This window comes from Carcharodon carcharias, chromosome 20 (assembly GCF_017639515.1).
Source record: "Carcharodon carcharias isolate sCarCar2 chromosome 20, sCarCar2.pri, whole genome shotgun sequence".
NCBI lineage: Eukaryota > Metazoa > Chordata > Chondrichthyes > Lamniformes > Lamnidae > Carcharodon > Carcharodon carcharias.
This window is the reverse complement of record NC_054486.1, coordinates 111591956-111613359: the sequence shown is the minus strand read 5'-3', so window position 1 is coordinate 111613359 and position 21404 is coordinate 111591956. Positions and strand designations below refer to the sequence as shown.

The following is a 21404-nucleotide window of genomic DNA, read 5'->3' as shown; positions in this document are numbered from 1 at the left end:
GTGATCAACAAGGCATTGTGTTCATTAATACCTACTGAATCATATGCAAGAGTGAGTAAGTCATATAATAAAAGTAGTGTGTTGTACATGTGAACATACGAATTAGGAGCAGGAGGAGGCCACTCAGCCCCTCTAGCCTGTTCATGCCATTCAATAAGATTCTGGCTGATCTGATTGTAACCTCAGCCCCACATTCCTGCCTACCCTCGATAACCTTTCACCCCCTTGTTAATCAAGAATCTATCTAGCTCTGCCTTAAAAATATTCAAAGACTCTGCTTCCACCGCTTTTTGAGGAAGAGAGTTCCAAAGACTCACGACCCTCAGAGAAAAAAATTATCCTCACCTCTGCTTTAACTGAGCGACCCCTTATTTTTAAACAGTGACCCCTAGTTCTGGATTCTCCCACGAGGAAACATTCTCTCCACATCCACCCTGTCAAGACCCCTCAGGATCTTCTATGTTTCATTCAAGTCACCTCCAACTCTTCTAAACTCCAGCGGATACAAGCCTAACCTGTCCAATCTTTCCTCATAAGACAACCCACCCATTCCTGGTACTAGTCTCACGTCAGTGGTAGGGAAGCTATTGGAGAAAATTCTGAAGGAGAGAATCTATCTCCACTTGGAGAGGCAAGGTTTGATCAGGGATAGTCAGCATGGCTTTGTCAGAGGGAGGTCATGCCTAACAAATTTGATTGAACTTTTTGAGGAGATGACCAGCTGTGTAGATGAGGGTAGTGTAGTTGATGTAGAACCTTTGACAAAGTCCCACATGGCAGACTTATAAAGAAGGCAAATGCACATAGGATACACGGTAATTTGATAAGGTGGATTCAAAATTGGCTTAGTTGTAGGAGACAGAGGGTGACGGCAGAAGAATGCTTTAGTGACTGGAAGCCAGTGTCCAGTGGCGTACCACAGGGATCTGTGCTGGGTCCCCTATTATTTGTCATTTATATAAATTACATAGATGACTATGTAGGGGGGGGTGGATTAGTAAGTTTGCGGATGATACAAAGATTGGCCGGGTGGTTAACAGTGAGGTTGAGTGTCTTGGGCTACAGGAAGATATAGACTGGATGGTCAAATGGGCAGATAAGTGGCAGATGGAATTTAACCCTAAAAAATGTGAGGTGATACACTTTGGAATGAGTAATTTGACAAGGAAGTATTCAATGAACAGGACACTAGGAAGTTCTGAGGAACAAAGGGACCTTGGCGCGTGTGTCCATAGATCTCTGAAGGCAGAGGGGCATGTTACTGGGTTGGTGAAAAAGGCATATGGGACACTTGCCTTTATCAATCGAGGCATAGATTACAAAAGTAGGGAGGTCATGTTGGAGTTGTATAGAACCTTGGTGAGGCCACAGCTGGAGTATTGTGTGCAGACTGCCACATTATAGGAAGGATGTGATTGCACTGGAGGGGGTGCAGAGGAGATTCACCAGGATGTTGCCTGGGATGAAAGATTTAAGTTATGAAGAGAGGTTGGATAGACTTGGGTTGTTTTCGTTGGAGCAGTTAAGACTGAGAGGCAACCTGATTGAGGTGTACAAGATCGAGGGGCGTGGACAGGGTGGATAGGGAGCAGCTGTTCCCCTTAGTTGAAGGGTCAGTCATGAGGAGACATAAGTTCAAGGTTAGGGGCAGGAGGTTTAGAGGGTATGTGAGGAAAAACTCTTTTACCCAGAGGGTGGTGACGGTCTGGAATGCGCTGCCTGGGAGGGTGGTGGAGGTGGGTTGCCTCACATCCTTTAAAAAGTACCTGGATGAGCACTTGGCACGTCATAACATTCAAGGCTATGGGCCAAATGCTGGTAAATGGGATGAGGTAGGTAGGTCAAGTGTTTCTCACGTGTCGATGCAGACTTGATGGGCCTCTTCTGCACTGTGTGATTCTGTGACTAGTCTAGTAATACTAGTCTAGTCGGGGGGAGGAGGTAGCATAGTGGTATTGTCACTAGACTAGTAATCCAGAGACCCAGCATAATGCTCTGGGAAATCAGGTTCAAATTCCACCTCGGTAAATGGTGGAATTCAATAAAAATCTGGAATTGAAAAGTTCACTGATCTCTGTGAAACTATTGCCGATTGTCGTAAAAATCCATCTGGTTCACTGATGCCCTTTAGGGAAGGAAATCTGCTGTCCTTACCTGGTCTGGCCTACATGTGACTCCAGACCCACAGCAATGTGGCTGACTCTTAAATGCCCTCTGAATAAGGGAAATTTGGGATGGGCGATAAATGCTGGCCTAGCCAGTGACGCCCACATCCCATGAACGATTAAAAAAGACCTCCTCTGAACTGCATCAATGCTTTTATATCCTTAGGTAAGGAGACCAGTACTGTTCACAGCACTTGAGCACTCTAGATGTGGTCTCACCAATGGTCTCTATAGCTGAAGCGTAACCTCCCCACTTTTGTATTCAATTCCCCCATTCTATAACAAAAAAAAATAAAAATTCCTGGAAAAACACAGCAAGTCTGGCAGCATCTGTGGAGAGGAATACAGCTAACGTTTTGAGTCCCTATGACTCTTCAACAGTTTTTCCAGGTATTTTTATTTTTGTTTTGGATTTCCAGCATCCGCAGTTTTTTGCTTTTGCCCCCATTCTATGAGCTTTCCTAATTACCTGCTGTACCTGCACACTAACCTTTTGTGATTCATGTACTAGGACACCCAGATCCCACTGAATCTGAGCTCTGCGATCTATCACCATTTAGATAAGCTTCCTTTTTATTTTTCCTGCAAAAATGAACGATTTCACATTTTCCCACATTATTCTCCATTTGCCAGATCTTTGCCCACTCACTTCACCTATCTATGTCACTTTGTAGCCTCCTCAACATCCTCTTCACAATTATTTTCTGTCCTATCTTTGTATTGTCAGCAAATTTAGCTACCATTCCTTTGGCCCCATCATCCAAGTCATTTATATAATTTGTAAAAAGCTGAGGCCCCAGCACTGATACCTGTGGCGCACCACTAGTCACATCCTGCCAACCAGGAAAAAACCCATTTATGCCAACTCTGCTTCCTGTTAGCTAGCCAATCTTCTATCCATGCCAATATGTTACTCCCTACACCATGAGCCTTTATTTTCTGCAAAAATCTTTGATATGGCCTTGTAGTTTGAGGCAGTGACACTTCACAATTAGAACCTTGATTTTTGTTGGCTCCAGACTGATGGGTTGAAGTTCTCTCTCGCCACCCCTTGGCCGTGACTGTCTGCTGGGCGGAGGAGCCCTGCAATCAAGGGCACTGGCGGCATTGTTAATTGTGAGCATGGTGCTCCAGCTCTAAACTGCCTGCAGTTCATTATCAATGGGCAATCTGTTTCCTGTTGCATCCAGATTCCAGGAGGTTGGCTAGTGATCTCACACTTGTACACTCGTTCTTCTAATGTTGGTGCAAATGAAGCTTTACTCTCTAACCCACTATTTATCTGCCATGGGAGCATTTGGGATGGTGTAGTGGGAATTTTACTCTGTATCTAACCCTGTGCTGTACTTGCCCTGGGAGTGTTTGTTGGGGACAGTGTAGAGGGAGCTTTACTCTGTATCTAACCCCGGGCTGTACCTGTCCTGGGAGTGTTTGATGGGGACAGTGTAGAGGGAGCTTTACTCTGTATCTAACCCCGTGCTGTACTTGTTCTGGGAGTGTTTGATGGGGACAGTGTAGAGGGAGCTTTACTCTGTATCCAACCCCGTGCTGTACTTGTTCAGGGAGTGTTTGATGGGGACAGTGTAGAGGGAGCTTTACTCTGTATAAAACTGGATTGATTCCTGGGTTGAGAGAGTTCCATGAGATTGCTTAGAATGAGCCATAATTTTCCAGAGTTTGGATGAGAGATCAAGAGTGAGAGATGTTCTAATTAAAATATATAAAATTCTTAAAAAGGTTGACAGCGTAGATGAGTTGAGGCTGTTTCCCTTGGCCCCTAGAACTTGGCTTTCTTAGTTCCCTAGAACTAAGCCACACCCTTAGCTAAGATAAGGGGTTGGCACTTTAGGATTGAGATGAGAAATGTCTTCAGTCAGAAGGTTGTGAACATTTGGAATTCCTCAATGAGGTTGATAGATTTTTGGGCATTAACTGAACCAAGGGATATGGAGATAGGGCTGAAAAGTGGAGTTGACGTACAAGTTTAGCCATGACCTTATTGAATAGCAGAGTAGGCTGCAGGGACTTTATGGCCTGGTCCTGGTTGTGGTTGTTGGAGGTCAATCATTCTCAGTTCCAGGACATCACTGCAGGAGTTCAGTTGCCTCATCAATGATCTTCCCTCCATCATAAGGTCAGAAGTGGGGGTGTTTGCTGATGATTGCATAATGTTAAGTACTATTTGCAAATTCTCAGATATTGAACCAGTCTTTTACCATATCCAACAAGATCTGGACAACATTCAGACTTGGGCTGATAAATGGCATGCGACATTCATGCTACACAAGTGCCAGACAATGACCATCTCCAACAAGAGAGAATCTCACCATCACCCCTTGACATTCAGTTACATTGCCATCACTGAATCCCCTACTATCAACATCCTGGGGGTCACCATTGACCAGAAACTCAACTGGACTAGCCATATAAATACTGTGGCTACAAGAGCAGGTCAGAGGTTGGGAATTCTGTTGCAACTAACTCAGCTCCTGACTCCGCAAAGCTCATCCACCCACCTACAAGGCTCAAGTTAGGAGTGTGATGGAATAATCTCCACTTGGCCTAATGAGTGCAGCTCCAACAACACTCAAGAAGCTCAACGTCATCCAGAACAGAGCAGCCGGCTTGATTGGCACCCCACCCACCACCTTCAACATCCCTCCACCATTGATGCACAGTGGCAGCAGTGTGTGCCATCTACAAGATGCACTGCAGCGACTCACCAAACCTGCAACAGCACTTTCCAAACCAGAGACCTCAATTGCTTCAACGAACAAAGGCAGCAGACTGGAACACCACCACCTGCAAGTTCCCCTCCAAACCACACACCATCCTGACTTGGAAATATATCACTGTTCCCTCATTGTCGTCGGATCAAAATCCTGGAACTCCCTCCCTAACAGCACTGTGGGTGTACCTACAACACATGGATTGCAGCGGTTCAAGAAGGCAGCTCACCACCACCTTCTCAAGGGCAATTAGGGATGGACAGCAAATACTGGCCTAGCCAATAAAGCCTTCATCCCAATAAAAAATAATTTAAATAAAATTTTTAGCTAGAAGAGCCAAGTGGATGATCCATCTTGGCCTCCTCCTGGGGCCCCCAACATCATAGGTGCCAGTCTTCACCAATTTGATTCACTGCATGAGACATCAAAAAATGGCTGAAGTCACGATTTTATTTTAATATTCTTTCATGGGCTGTGGGTATTGTTGGAGTTGCACTTATTCAGGCAAGTGAAGCGCATTTATCACTCATGACTTGTGCTTTGCAGATGTTGGGCCGGCTTTGGGGAGAGGAGGTGAGTTACTCACCAGAGAATTCCCAACCTCTTGACTGGAATGCAGCAAAAGCTATCACTTCTGACAGCATGCCATCCGTGGTGCTGAATACTTGGGCTGTGCTCCTAACCAAGCTGTTCCAGTACAGCTATATCACTGGCATCTACACAACAATGTGAAAAATTGCCCAGGTATGTCCTGTCCACAAAAAGCTGGACAAATCCAATCCAGGGAATTACTACCTCATCAGTCTATTCTCCATCATAAGAACATAAGCAATGTGTGTAGGAGTGGACCAAATGACCTGTCGAGTCTGCTCCGCCATGCAATACGATCATGGTTGTCTTGGGCTTTAACTCCATTCCCACCTGCTCCCCATACACCTTGGGTGGAATTTTACGGCCCGTTCCACTGGTGGGATTTCCTGGTCCCGGCCAAGTCAATGGACCTATGAGCAGCCAGCTGCATGTTATGGCCCTGCCCCCACCATGACAGGGCTGTAAAATTCCACCCCTTGGTTCTCTGAGAGACCAAAAATCTGTCTATCCCAGCCTTAAATATATTCAATGATGGAGCATCCATCTAGAATCTAACCATCAATGGCAGTCAACAGCATTACCATTACTAAATCCACCACCATCAACGTCCTGGCCCTGGGGGATACTGTTGACCAGAAACTGAAATGCACCAGTCTAAAAGAGCAGGTCAGAGGCTAGGAATTCTCCTAATTCCTCAAAGCCTGTTCACTACCAATAAGGCACAAGTCAGGAGTGTCACGGAACACTCTTCACTTGCCTGGATGAGTGTGGCTCCAGCAACACACAAGAAGCTCGACCCAATTCTGGATAAAGCAGCCTGTTTAATTGGCACCCCATCACTACCTTAAGCATTCACTCCCTCTATCACTGACGTACAGTGACAGCAGTATGTACCATCTACAAGATACACTGCAACAACTCACCAAGCCTCCTTTGACAGCACCTTTAAAACCTGTAATCCCTACCACTTAGAAGGACATGGGCAGCAGATGCATGTGAACACCATCACCTACAAGTTCCCCTCCAAGCCACACGCCATCGTCACTTGGAACTAAATTGCCATTTCTTCATTGTCACTGGCATTCTACCTAACAGCACTGTGGGTGTACCTATTCCACATGGACTGCAGCGGTTCAAGAAGGTGTCTCATCACCACCTCAAGGGCAGTTAGAGCTGGGCAACAAATGCTGGTTATACCAGTGATGCTGACAATACAATGAACCAACAAAAAAATAAATGGAATTCACAACCTAGAAAGTGTCAGTGGCATAGTGGTATTGTCACTGGACTAGTGACCCAGGGCAATGTTCTGGGGACCTGGGTTCAAATCCCACCATAGCAGATGACCATGAAACCATTGCTGATCATTGTAAAAACCCATTTGGTTCATAAATGCCCTTTAGGGAAGGAAATTTGCTTTCCTTACTGGCCCAGGTGTAACCCCAGACTGGTTGACTCTTAATTGCCCTTCTTCAGAGGGCATTTAGGGCTGGCTGGCCACATCCAATGAATAAAAGAAAAACTTTGGGCAATATGATAAAAGTTGCACTGTAATGCCAACTACATTAGTGGGACTCCTGCCAAAAATTGATGCAGGAAATCTCAGTCGCAGTTTATGTGGACTATTTTACCCAGTATTTTACAACTGAATTTATACAGTGTTAACAATGGCAAAAATGTTCCAAGATTCCAAAGAGTGTTATCAATCAAAATTTGACACCAAGCCAAAGAAGGAGATGTCAGGACAAATGATCAACTGCTTGGTCAAACAGGTAGATTTTGAGGAGTGTCTTAAAGGAGGTGAGAGAGGTGGGGGGGTGGGGGCAGAGGAGTTTTGGAAGGGAATTCCAGAGCTTGGGACCTAGGCAACTGAAGGCATGGCCACCAATGGTGAAGCAATTAAAACCGGGGATGTGCCAGATGCCGGAACTGGAGGAGCAGAGATGTCAGAGCATTGTAGGGCTGGAGGATTTCACAGAGATAGAGTCATAGAGGCCTACAACACAGGAAAAGGCCCTTCAGCCCATCGAGTCTGTGCCAGTCAAACAAATACCTAACCATTCTAATCCCATTTTCCAGCTGTAGGCCCATAGCCTTGTATGCCATGGGCATTGAAAGTACACATCCAAGTACTTCTTAAATGTTATGAGAGTTTCTGCCTCTACCACCCTTTCAGGCAGTGAGTTCCAGATTCCCACCGCCCTCTGGGTGAAACAATTTTTCCTCACATCCCCTCTAAACCTCCTGCCCCTTACCTTAAATCTATGCCCCCTGGTTATTGATCCCTCCACCAAGGTGAAATGTTCCTTCCTGTCTATCCTTTCTGTGCCCCTCATAACTTTATACACCTCAATCATGTCTCCCCTCAATCTCCTCTGCTCCAGGAAAAATAACCCCAGTTTATCCAATCTCTCCTCATAATGAAAACACTCCAGCCCAGGCAACATCCTGGTAAATCTCCTCTGCACTCTCTCTAGTGTAATCACATCCTCCCTATAGTGCGGATTCCAGAACTGCACGCAACACTATAGCTGTGGCCTAACCAGTGTTTTATACAGTTCCAGTATAACCTCCCTGCTCTTATATTCTGTGCCTCGGCTAATAAGGGCAGCTTTGTGTGGGGTGGTGGGGTAGGACAAATAGTGTTATTTTGGCTGGCTATAAGGTACTGTACTGCAGACTGGAGTGTTCTCAAGGTTATTTCAGTGGTACCAGATGATATTTATATGTATTTGATGATGGACGTACGAACACCAGAGGAGAATCAAACATTATGTGTGGCCCAGCCAAACAAGCCAGATTACTGATGTCTGAGCAGGAGTCTGGTTTTACCCAGCTCATTCACTTCACAGTAATGGAAAAGGCCATCCTGGGACTGTCATGACCTTTCCCCCAGTTCATAGATGCTCGGCTATGCCAGTGTCAAAGCTTGGGACAGCTGGTTCTCTACTGCTGTCCCAAATTAGAGCTTCACTGGGCAGTCGTGTTTGACTGCAGTCGACATCTTGGCTACTATATTAGGAGGGAGTAGAAGTGCATAGCAGAGCTTAATGGGAGATATCCACTGCAAGTGTAAAACAGGCAAACATCAAAGGAATAAAATACAAATTGACAACAGTCAACTGGGCTGAACTGTTAAAGACTTACATCTTTCACAATCTCAGGACATTCCAAAGCTCTTCACAGTCAAGTAAGTATTTTTGAAGGGTAATCGCTGTTCCAGGAAATGCAATAGTTTATTTGCACAAGACAAACTCTCAGAAACAGCAATGTGATGATGACCAGATCTATTTTGAGTGATCTTGGTTAACGGATACACTTTGCTGGGACACTGCGCAGAACTCCACTACTTGTCTTCTTCAAAATAATGCCACCCGAGAGAGCAGGAGGGACCTCCATTTACCGTCGTATTCGAAAGACAGTGCAGCACGCCCTCAGTACCGGACTGAAATATCAGCCCCTAACTGTGCAGACAAACAGTGGAAAGTATTCAAAGAAGTATTTGGTACAATGCAAGACACAGGATATATCCCTAAAAGGCAAAGGCTCCACTTGCGTAGTTAACTATAGGCAACAGATGAGATAAGAAACAGTGCCGAGATAAGTGAAACAGCTAACAATAAAAGCAAGATCCTCTGGATTGGGAGAGCTATAAGGAGCAATAAAATGACTGAAATTAATAAGCAGTGCCAAAGGGAATGTGAAGCAAAAACTTGTAAAAGTTTCCAAAGCCAACATTATAAGTTTTTATAAAAATAATAAGAGTAATGCAAGAGAACGTGGATCAATTAAAGGCAGATATGGACTGTATCTTACACAGGAGAAAGTGAAATGGTTTGTGGAGAGCTAAACAGCAGCTGGAAGATTGCTCTCGGACAGTGAAGTAAGTGAAACATACATTAATTGTGAGCAAGGACCCGTACCCCAGTGAGAGTCAGCACCTGCAGGAGAGGAGGGGACCTGTACCCCAGTGAGAGTCAGCACCTTCAGGAGAGGAGGGGGACCTGTACCCCAGTGAGAGTCAGCACCTTCAGGAGGAGAGGGGACCTGTACCCCAGTGAGAGTCAGCACCTTCAGGAGAGGAGGGGACCTGTACCCCAGTGAGAGTCAGCACCTTCAGGAGAGGAGGGAGACCTGTACCCCAGTGAGAGTCAGCACCTTCAGGAGAGGAGGGGGACCTGTACTCCAGTGAGAGTCAGCACCTTCAGGAGAGGAGGGGGACCTGTACCCCAGTGAGAGTCAGCACCTTCAGGAGAGGAGGGAATCCTGTACCCCAGTGAGAGTCAGCAACTTCAGGAGAGGAGGGGGACCCTGTATCCCAGTGAGAGTCAGCACCTTCAGGAGAGGAGGGGACCTGTACCCCAGTGAGAGTCAGCAACTTCAGGAGAGGAGGGGGACCTGTACCCCAGTGAGAGTCAGCAACTTCAGAAGAGGAGGGGGACCTGTACCCCAGTGAGAGTCAGCACCTTCAGGAGAGGAGGGGACCTGTACCCCAGTGAGAGTCAGCACCTTCAGGAGAGGAGGGGGACCTGTACCCCAGTGAGAGTCAGCACCTTCAGGAGAGGAGGGGGACCTGTACCCCAGTGAGAGTCAGCACCTTCAGGAGAGGAGGGGGACCTGTACCCCAGTGAGAATCAGCACCTTCAGGAGAGGAGGGGACCTGTACCCCAGTGAGAGTCAGCAGCTTCAGGAGAGGAGGGGGACCTGTACCCCAGTGAGAGTCAGCACCTTCAGGAGAGGAGGGGGACCTGTACCCCAGTGAGAGTCAGCAGCTTCAGGAGAGGAGGGGGACCTGTACCCCAGTGAGAGTCAGCACCTTCAGGAGAGGAGGGGGACCTGTACCCCAGTGAGAGTCAGCACCTTCAGGAGAGGAGGGGAGAAAATGTAGAACTAGCTTGAATTTTGGGTGGATCCTGTCTTTTCATGTCCGTGCTGCTCAGAGATTAGAATAGGTGATGAACTGCATTTTTTAAAAATTACATTGCCAAGCCCTTCTCTGGAATGAATGGGCGCTGAGCTCTGAGTGAGTGTCAGATTCCGAGCTGAGCATTGTCAGCCTGTGCAAAGATCAGCCTCGGTCCCTGAATCAGTCCCTGAATCGAGCAGCACTGAAGTTGACAGGTGACACTGAGGGTTATTTTGCTGACGAATCAATGGAGGTTGCTTGCTGCGATTAGTCAACAACTCCAGTATTGTTGTTAACAAGTGAGGGTCTGGGTGAGGGGAGGTGAGCTGGATAGACCTCGGATGTTTCTTGTCTAGCAAGTGGTATGTAGGAGCTGGGTTACGATGCAGAACAGAGACATAAAGAGAGAGAGAGAGAAGCCAGGAATTGTTCTAGGACTGTTTTGTAAAGATCAGAGACCCCAAGGAAAGGAATATCTCCAGGTTGTGCTGACTTTCACTGATACATTGGGAATGTTTGTTTGATGTAAGAATATGTAAATGAAGTTGGTTGTGGATTGGGGCCAAGTGAGTAGATCATTTACAGACACAATAGTGCCAAACCAAAAAAAAAAATCAATTCAGATATTTTCTCCGGGTGGAGCCAGCCTTGTCAGGGCTGGTGTTGGCTCCACTCGGCACAGTCCCTGCAGTGGGGCGGGAGCTGAGTGTCGAGAGTTTCACTCCAGTTATAATAACTAAAAAAAATACCGGCCGATTATTTCAGTCCTTTCTTTCTGCGCCGCTGATAAAAGTTTTCTCACCTCAGGTCGTGTCCTCCCCAGAGCCAGGGGACGGGAAGGATGTTGTCTACAGGTGGTGCAGAGGAAGGGGTGGACATCAACAGCCTGAAGGGCCTGTTGCAAGGTAAGAGACTCTGGGGGTGGTGAGGGGAGTGGGGGATGAAGGGGTGGGGGGGTGGGGGAGAGAGGTATATCTTTGTCTCAGGCATTGGCAAATCAGCAACTGGAATGGAAATAAACTGCCAGCCAGCTTGTTGCTGACTCCTGTCTTAACAGGACCACATTTCATTACCTCTCAACTGGGCTCAGCAATCGCAGGAGGGACCACCAGCCTATCTTAACTAAACATTTGCCATGGAGTGCAGAGGAGAGAGGAGGGAGGCTGGTGAAAGGAGATACAATGGCAGGAGGTGTTAACTGAGGGAAACAGGGGGTGGGGGACTGGGGGAAAGAGAGGAAGGTGGTTGGAGAGAGAGAGGGAGGCAAAACCCTTCCCCCTTCATGTGGAGGAATCTCTGATTTTTAAAATTCCTTCTCGGGATGTGAGCTTCGCTGGCTGTGTGTTTATTGCCCATCCCTAGTTGCCCTTGAGAAGCTGGTGGTGAGTTGCCTTCTTGAACTGCTGTAGGTACACCCACAGTGCTGTTAGGGAGGGAGTTACAGGATTTTGAAGGGGGTGGGGGGCAGTGACAGTGTTCAGTGACAGTGGAGGAGCAGTCAATATGTTTCCAAGTCAGGATGGTGAGTGACTTGGAGGGGAACTTGCAGGTGGTGGTGTTCCCATGTGTCTGCTGTAAAGAAAAACTTTCAAATTTGCTTCAGTGAATCTGATGATTGATGGCAAATTGTGGTGACGAAGCAAATGAGGTACCAAAATCAATTGGGCAAGACTGGGGATTGGGGGGGTGAGCAGGAAGTGGATGATGTATTGAATGGGTCACCTCCTTTACACCTGTTACACTCCTTCATTTTTCCACTGATTGGAAAAGAACGCTGGGGGTATGATAGAACAAGCTCTCCATTAGCCCATTCATTGGTGACTTGCTGATCACATGTTTCACCTCTTCTGGTTTGGAGCTGCTTGTTTTATTTTCTATTTTATGCAAATAGCTCCTATTTGCATCTGTGGCTGGAGATGGAAACGTTATTCATATATGATCTGCTCACGTAAGGAGACTGTGAGGTGGAAACAAACTGCAGAGCACAGCCAGGCTGGCTCATTCAGAATATCCAAAGGCTGAGTTTGATAAATTTCTGATAGACAAGGGAGTCAAGGGTGATGGGTTAGGCAGGAAAGTGGAGTTAAAGTCACAATCAGATCAGCCATAATCTTATTGAATGGCAGACCAGGCTTGAGGGGTCAAATGGCCTTCTCCTGCTCCTAATTCTTGTGTTCTTGTGTGTTTACACACTCGCTTACAATGCTGGACAGAAATACCCAAGTGTTGGATGCACCAGACAGAGCAAGAAAGTTCCTGAGTGAGGTGATCCCAGGCAGAGGGAGTGATAGGGATGCTATAATTGGTCTTAGAGTCTCCTGAATTAGGAAGGAGAAAAATGTGCCAGGGTTCTAGCTTTTAATCATTGTCTAGTGATTCCCTGGAATGTGGGAGTGCATGAAACACAGAAAGATCTGGTCACATTTCTGTAGCTGCTTTCATGACCACAAGATGTCCCAAAGCCAGTTAGGTACTTTTGAAATATAGTCACTGTTTTAATGTAGTGTGCCTGTGTTTATGATTACTCTCCTGGCTGGTCTCCTATCTTCCATACTCCTTAAACTTCAGCTCACCCAATGCTCTGCTCTCCATATCCTAATGCATCACATCCCATTGACTGCTGGCTCAGAAATGCCTCAGTTTTAAAATTCTCATCCATGTATTCAAATCCCTCCCTAGCCTTGCACCTCCCTACCTCTGTGATCTCGTGCAGTCCCACAACTCTCTGAGCTATCTGTGCACCTTTAAATCTGGTATCTTATGTACCCCTGATTTTAATCGCTCCTAAATTGATGATCTTCAGCTGACTGGGCCCTACACTTTGGAATTCCCTCCCTAAATTTCCACCATCTCTCCTTCGTCAGGTGACAGTAAAATTTACTCCACAACCACAAAGTCAAAATACTGCAGATGCTGAAAATCTGAAATAGAAACAGAAAATGCAGGATATACTCAGCAGATTAGGCAGCATCTGTGGAGAGTGACCATGCTGACATTTCAGGTTGATGACCTTGCATCATAACTTTGTTACTATCTCTACAGATGCTGCCTGATCTTCTGAGTATTTTCTGTTTTTTTTAATTCCTTAAAGACTTAACTTTGGTTGTTTGCCCTGATATCTCTTAATGTAGTTTAGTGTTTGAATCTTGTTTGGTAATGTTCCTGTGAAGTGTCTTGGGCTGTTTAACTGCAATAAAGCTGCTAAAAATGCAAGTTTTTGCTGTTGTTGTATGTGTGTGTGTTTGTCTGTACCTGTCTGAGTGTGCCTCTATGTGTGTTTGTCTGTGAATGGGGGTTCCTGTGCTTTTGTTTGTGTGGGCTGTTTGTATGGTGCAGTCATCTAAGAGTATGAGTCTGAGGCTCCTTGTGTAAGTAGAGTGAGAACAGCAATGGTTGGCTATGACGTTTCGAGTCCTCATGACCCTTCGACAGAACTTCGACCAGTTCTGTCGAAGGGTCATGAGGACTCGAAACGTCAACTCTTTTCTTCTCCGCCGATGCTGCCAGACCTGCTGAGTTTTTCCAGGTAATTCTGTTTTTGTTTTGGATTTCCAGCATCCGCAGTTTTTTTGTTTTTATCTAATGGTTGGCTATAGTCAGCCCGATGGTCATGCCTGCAGACACTCGGGTGGGGGGGGGCGCAGTGTGTGGTACAGGGAGGGTAGTGGCCAGTGAAAGAGGCAAGAGGAATGTGATGTCAGAGCCCCAACCCTCTGCACAGCTATCTCTGGCCCTCATCAGTGTTCTGACAGGGGGAAGACCCGAGACTCTCTCCATACAGACAGGGGGAACATCTCCCCCACACCTCAGCACCAACGATTTGCTGCGCAGTCAGATGAAGATCCTAGAAACTGAGCCTACCTCACCTCTTGGAGAAGAGTGAAAAGAATGGGCGGGGAACAAAATTAAAATAGCTCATGAACACAGAAGGGAAGAAACAGAGTGGGCTTGTTAGGTGTAACAAAGAATCTGTTGATGCTGAGGTCAGCTTAACTGAACCGTTCCTGTTATAGATGATGGCACTGGGAGGTGAGCAGGATCTGGTCATAGGCTGTAATGGGGTTCAAAGAGGAAGTGTTAGTTGAGTGTGAGACAATCTGTGATGGAGATTCTGGCCTCATACACCCATCTCCCGTTGGATCCCAGCCCGATGCAACTTGCCTTATTCAAAAGTACTGAAGCCACACCCTTCATTCATTCAGCAGCAGCCTATGGATCCCAAACAGGGAGTCCAGAACTGGGGAGGTGAGCGGAGCAGGAGAAATGGTGGGTGGGTAGGGGAAATGATGGGAAGGGCACAATGAGGAAAAGGACAGGGAGGATGAGGGAGGAATGGGGGTGAGTGAGGAACAGTATTTAGGGACCTTTGCCCCGGTTGAAAATTAATTGAAAACTTCAATGAATGTGCCTTCTGATTTTTATAACAGCCACCAGACAGTGTTAGCTTTACAATCTCAGGATGGTTAACTTTAAACACAGGTCCTCGAGGTCTGAAGTGCATCACTGGCAACCTTGAGAGAGGGGGAATACGCAGGGTTAGATTTAGAGATTTCGATGGAATGTAGCAGTTTATCTCCACAGAGGGAGACTGACAGATGACAGAGAGATGGAGAGCATTATGGGTTAAACTGCGCCCATTGGATCAAGTTCAGCAGTTGCCTCTAACACACCGTCTAGCATGTCTGACCTGTACAGACATGGAATAGGAGCAGCTTCGTTTCTCTATGGGCTGGCAGGTTTATTCTGTTGCCAATGGTGACATAAGTAAATACAGAGGAGGTAAACACACAGCTGGTTGGGATGGAAAATCTTTGGCATGTGACAGTGTGACTCCCCCTCATTGGCAGAAGCTCCACTTGCTGACAGCTCCAAGATTTATTTAACCTGTTGTTCAGTGACATGGGTTTTCTAACCATTGCTTTGTGCTCAGCAGGATGGGAGAGTGAGAGACAGAAAGCAATGACTTGCATTTTTACAACGCCTTTCATAACCTGAGGACATCCATAAACAATTATCAGTCAATGAAGTCATTTTGAAATATAGTCACTGTTCTAATGTAGGATGTTTGCTAGCCCATCAAACACTCCCAGGACGGGTACAGCGCGGGATTAGATAACATAAAAACGTAAGAACATAAGAACTAGGAGCAGGAGCAGGCAATTCAGCCCCTCGAGCCTGCCCCTACATTCGATACGATCATGGCTGATCTCATTTTGGCCTCAACCCCTATTTCCCGCCCTCTCCCCATAACCTTTCAACCCATTACTAATTAAAAATCTGTCTATCTCCTCCTTAAATTAATTCAGCGTCCCAGCATCCACTGCACTCTGAGGCAGTGAATTCCACAGATACACGACCCTTTGAGAAAAGTATTTCTTCTTCATTTCTGATTTAAATCTACCAACCCTTAGCCTAAAATTATGGCCTCTCGTTCTAGAATGCTCCACAAGGGGAAACATCCGCTCCACGTCTACTTTGTCTATCCCTTTTAGCATCTTATACACCTCAATTAGATCTCCTCATCCTCCTAAACTCTAGTGAGTATAGGCCTAAACTGCTCAATCTCTCCTCGTAAGACAAGCCCTGCATCTCTGGAACCAATCTAGTGAACCTCCTCTGAACCGCCTCCAATGCAACTACATCCTTCCTCAAGTAAGGGGACCAAAACTGTACACAGTACTCCAGGTGCGGTCTCACCAATGCCTTATACAGTTGCAACAACACTTCCCTATTTTTATACTCTATTCCTTTGGCAATAAATGCAAAAATTCCATTTGCCTTCCTTATTACCTGCTGTATCTGCAGAGTAACATTCAGCAGTTCATGCACTAGGACACCCAGATCCCTCTGCACTGAAGCATTCTGAAGTTTCTCTCCATTTAAATAATAAGTTGCCTTTTTATTCTTCTGACCAAAATGGATAACCTCACACTTATTCACGTTAAACTCCATCTGTCAAATTTTGGCCCATTCACCTAACATGTCCATATCCATTTGTAAATTTCTTATTTCTTCATTGCAACTTACTTTCCCACCTACTTTGGCGTCATCTGCAACTTTAACTATAGTACCTTCTATCCCTGAATCCAAGTCATTAATATAATTGTAAATAGTTGGTTATAAATATTTAGATACAGAGTAAATCTCCCTCTACACTGTCCCCTTCAAACACTCCCAGGACAGGTACAGCATGGGGTTAGATACAGAGTAAAGCTCCCTCTACACTGTCCCCATCAAACACTCCCAGGACAGGTACAGCATGGGGTTAGATACAGAGTAAAGCTCCATCTACACTGTCCCCATCAAACACTCCCAGGACAGGTACAGCACAGGGTTAGATACAGAGTAAATCTCCCTCTACAGTGTCCCCATCAAACAATCCCAGGGCAGGTACAACACGGGTTAGATACAGAGTAAAGCTCCCTCTACACTGTCCCCATCAAACATTCCCAGGACAGGTACAGCACAGAGTTAGTTACAGAGTAAATCTCTGTCTAACCTGTCCCCATCAAACAGTCCCAGGACAGGTACAGCATGGGGTTAGATACAGAGTAAATCTCCCTCTACACTGTCCCCATCAAACACTCCCAGGACAGATACAAAACGGGGTTAGATACAGAGTAAAGCTCCCTCTGCATTGTCCCCGTCAAACACTCCCAGGACAGGTACAGCACGGGGTTAGATACAGAGCAAATCTCCCTCTACACTGTCCCCATCAAGCACTCCCAGGACAGGTACCGCATAGGGTTAGATACAGAGTAAAGCTCCCTCTACACCGTCCCCATCAAACACTCCCAGGACAGGTACAGCACGGGGTTAGATACAGAGTAAAGCTCCCTCTACACCGTCCCCATCAAACACTCCCAGGACAGGTACAGCGCGGGGTTAGGTACAGAGTAAATCTCCCTCTACACTGTCCCCTTCAAACACTCCCAGGACAGGTACAGCATGGGGTTAGATACAGAGTAAAGCTCCCTCTACACTGTCCCCATCAAACACTCCCAGGACAGGTACAGCATGGGGTTAGATACAGAGTAAAGCTCCATCTACACTGTCCCCATCAAACACTCCCAGGACAGGTACAGCACAGGGTTAGATACAGAGTAAATCTCCCTCTACAGTGTCCCCATCAAACAATCCCAGGGCAGGTACAACACGGGTTAGATACAGAGTAAAGCTCCCTCTACACTGTCCCCATCAAACATTCCCAGGACAGGTACAGCACAGAGTTAGTTACAGAGTAAATCTCTGTCTAACCTGTCCCCATCAAACAGTCCCAGGACAGGTACAGCATGGGGTTAGATACAGAGTAAATCTCCCTCTACACTGTCCCCATCAAACACTCCCAGGACAGATACAAAACGGGGTTAGATACAGAGTAAAGCTCCCTCTGCATTGTCCCCGTCAAACACTCCCAGGACAGGTACAGCACGGGGTTAGATACAGAGTAAAGCTCCCTCTACACCGTCCCCATCAAACACTCCCAGGACAGGTACAGCACGGGGTTAGATACAGAGTAAAGCTCCCTCTACACCGTCCCCATCAAACACTCCCAGGACAGGTACAGCGCGGGGTTAGGTACAGAGTAAATCTCCCTCTACACAGTCCCCATCAAACACTCCCAGGACAGGTACAGCACGGGGTTAGATACAGAGTAAAGCTCCCTCTACACTGTCCCCATCAAACACTCCCAGGACAGGTACAGCACGGGGTTAGATACAGAGTAAAGCACCGTCTACACTGTCCCCATCAAACAGTCCCAGGACAGGTACAGCATGGGGTTAGATACAGAGTAAATCTCCCTCTACACTGTCCCCATCAAACACTCCCAGGACAGGTACAGCACGGGGTTAGATACAGAGTAAAGCTCCCTCTACACTGTCCCCATCAAACACTCCCAGGACAGGTACAGCACGGGGTTAGATACAGAGTAAATCTCCCTCTACACTGTCCCCATCAAACACTCCCAGGACAGGTACAGCACGGGGTTAGATACAGAGTAAAGCTCCCACTACACTGTCCCCATCAAACACTCCCAGGACAGGTACAGCACGGGGTTAGATACAGAGTAAAGCTCCCTCTACACTGTCCCCATCAAACACTCCCAGGGCAGGTACAGCACGGGGTTAGATACAGAGTAAATCTCCCTCTACACTGTCCCCATCAAACACTCCCAGGACAGGTACAGCACGGGGTTAGATACAGAGTAAAGCTCCCTCTACACTGTCCCCATCAAACACTCCCAGGACAGGTACAGCACGGGGTTAGATACAGAGTAAATCTCCCTCTACACTGTCCCCATCAAACACTCCCAGGACAGGTACAGCACGGGGTTAGATACAGAGTAAAGCTCCCTCTACACTGTCCCCATCAAACACTCCCAGGACAGGTACAGCACGGGGTTAGATACAGAGTAAATCTCCCTCTACACTGTCCCCATCAAACACTCTCAGGACAGGTACAGCACAGGGTTAGATACAGAGTAAAGCTCCCACTCATTTATGATAATAGGTAAAAAGTTATTTTAAATTCAGGATGGAACAGGAATGGATTTTTGATAGAGGCTTTGACTGGGAATTATATTAAGAAAGAGACATCTTGCATTTATAAGGTGTTTATCACAATTCCAGGATGTTTTGAATTGCTTTACAGCTAATGGATTACTTTCAAAGGGGAGTTACTGTTGTAATTTGGGACACTGAGTGAGAGGAATGAATGGGATTGGTGACAATGTGACTAATAGATTGTAATCACTCTCTTCCAGTCCTATGTGCTGGTCTCTAAGGGGAGACATTGTGTTATAGTATTGGTAGTATCTCTTCTAATTACCCCTGAGCAGGGCTTCTATCCTCCCTGTTATTCCTGATGGTTAGAGAGAGGGAGTGGGGAATAGATCAGATATCAGGTGAGCAATGCTAGTGTGGAGATAACAATTTATATTTATGTAGCACCTTTAACACAATAAAACATCCTGAGGTGCTTCACAGGAGTGATTATCAAACAAAAAATGGGAGCGTTCAAAAGCAAAGTTAATGTGAATGAGCTGATTGTGGGTGAGCAGGAGGATCGGCAGGTGAACTGGGATTGCTGTGCAGCCAGTGTTTTATTAAAGTCACTCACCTTCTAATGCACCTCATCTAAAACTAGTATTAAAAACATGGATGTATTGGACAGACTAACAAAGAGGATAAAAACCCTGGTCCGGATGGATTGCATCCACTTATTTTAATAGAATCTCGGGAAGAGATAGCAGAGACATTACTATTCATATTTACTAACTCATTAGGAAATGGTATGGTGCCAAAGGACTATCTAATCTAAATGAGATAGCTAATTTAACTCCTGTAATTAAGAAGGCAGGCAGAACATTTCCAGAGCATTATAGAGCAGTCAGTTTAACATCAGTGGTGGGAAAAATAATGGACCAAAGGGGAGAATAGTGGAACATCTAGAAATGAGAAGTATAAGAATGAATAGTCCGCTTGGGTTTCAAAAGGAAAATCTTGCTTGACCAAGCTCATTGAATTTTTTGAGGAGCTAACAGAGAGAGTAGACACTGGTGATGCACTAGATGTAATTCATTTAGAGTTTCAAAAGGCCTTTGATACGGTGCCCCATAATAGGTGAATGAATAAGGTCAGGGACTGTAGAGTCAGGAGCCAAGCGGCAGAATAGATTGCTAGCTGGCTTCACGAGTGGAATCAGAGAGTGGGAGTAAAGGCTGGTTATTCAGAGGGTGTTTCACCAGGATCAGTGCTGGGACCACTGCTGTCCACAATTTACTTTAACGATTTGGACTTTGGAATTAAAAATGCAATTTCTAAATTTGCAGATGACACAAAATTGAGGCTATAGTCAATACTAAGGAGGACTGCAACAACTTACAGGAGGCATTAATAAACCTGCAGAGTGGGAAAATCATCGACAGATTAAGTTCAACACAGATAACTGTGAGGTTGTAGATTTTGGTAGGAAGAATAGGCAGGTCACTTTTTACTTGGAAAGTGAGAGTTCGGGTGGGGTAGAGGAGCAAAGGGATCTCGGAGTACAAATACATCAGTCACTAAAGGTTGCATCACAGGTTAGTCAAGGCTATTAAAAAAAAAACAAACCAAACACTGGGCTTTATTTCTAGAGGGACAACATTGAAAAGTAGGAAAGTCATTCTAAACCTGTATCAAACCTTGGTAGACGACACTTAACTGCTGTAGTTCTGGTTGCCATATCACAGAAAGGCACTGGAGTGGGTGTAAAGGTTTACAAGGATGATACCAGGTACCAGTGGGTATACATTTCAGGAAAAGATTGATAAGCTGGGCCACTTTTCTCTTAGGAAAAGAAGGGTGAGAGGTGACCTAATGGAGGCTTTAAAAATCATGAAAGATTTTGATAGAGTGGGTACTCGAGATGATAGAGAGAATGTTTCCTCTTGTGGGAAGTGCACAGTTAGAGGCTATCAATATAAAATAGTTACCAAGAAACCCAACAAGGAATTTGGAACAATGGCAGTGAGAATGTGGAACTCACTATCACAGGGAGTGGTTGAAGCAAATAACATAGAGATGCACCTAAGGAAACACTAGACCAGCATATGAGGGAGAAGGGAATATATGGTTATGATAGATTTAGATGAGAAAGATGGAAGATAAACGTCAATGTGGACTGGTTGGGCTGAATGTATGTCCTGTGTGATCTTATGTACGATTTCTAGAATAATGACAGACTGACTGCACTGCTGCCCCGAGAAACACTGAAGTTGGCTTGTGTCCTAATCTATCAGGGCTGTAGTGAAAAGGCAAGGGAGTGGGACTAGCTGAGTAGCTCTTATAAAGAGCTGGCATGGACACAGTGGGCCAAATGGCCTCCTTGTGTGCTGTATCCATTCTATGATTCGATATGTTCCCCTCCATGTTTTACTAGCCCACACCATGGGATAAAGGAAGTAAGTAAGTTAATGTTGTCACAGTGTCCCATCCCCAAATCCCCATGTCACACCTTCTGTAACGACAGGGG

The 21404-nt window shown here is 45.9% G+C and overlaps 2 protein-coding genes across 4 annotated transcripts in view; one reads left to right on the top strand and one right to left on the bottom strand.

Annotated features, from left to right (window-relative positions):
• gstz1 (glutathione S-transferase zeta 1) overlaps positions 1 to 8952 on the bottom strand; it is a 48198-nt gene extending 39246 nt beyond the window's left edge. For 2 of the 3 annotated variants that reach the window (XM_041214800.1, XM_041214797.1), the window contains exon 1: positions 8633 to 8952. The gene's annotated coding sequence lies outside the window, so the exon portion shown is untranslated. The remainder of the gene's footprint in view (positions 1 to 8632) is intronic. The other variant, XM_041214802.1, reaches the window with a different exon arrangement.
• The window catches only part of LOC121292384 (nesprin-2-like), a 277262-nt gene continuing 255863 nt past the window's right edge, over positions 6 to 21404 (top strand). Inside the window, exons 1-2 of the mRNA XM_041214234.1 lie at positions 6 to 51; positions 11199 to 11296. Of these exons, the coding sequence (XP_041070168.1) occupies positions 44 to 51; positions 11199 to 11296 (106 nt within the window). The 5' untranslated portion in view covers positions 6 to 43. The remainder of the gene's footprint in view (positions 52 to 11198; positions 11297 to 21404) is intronic.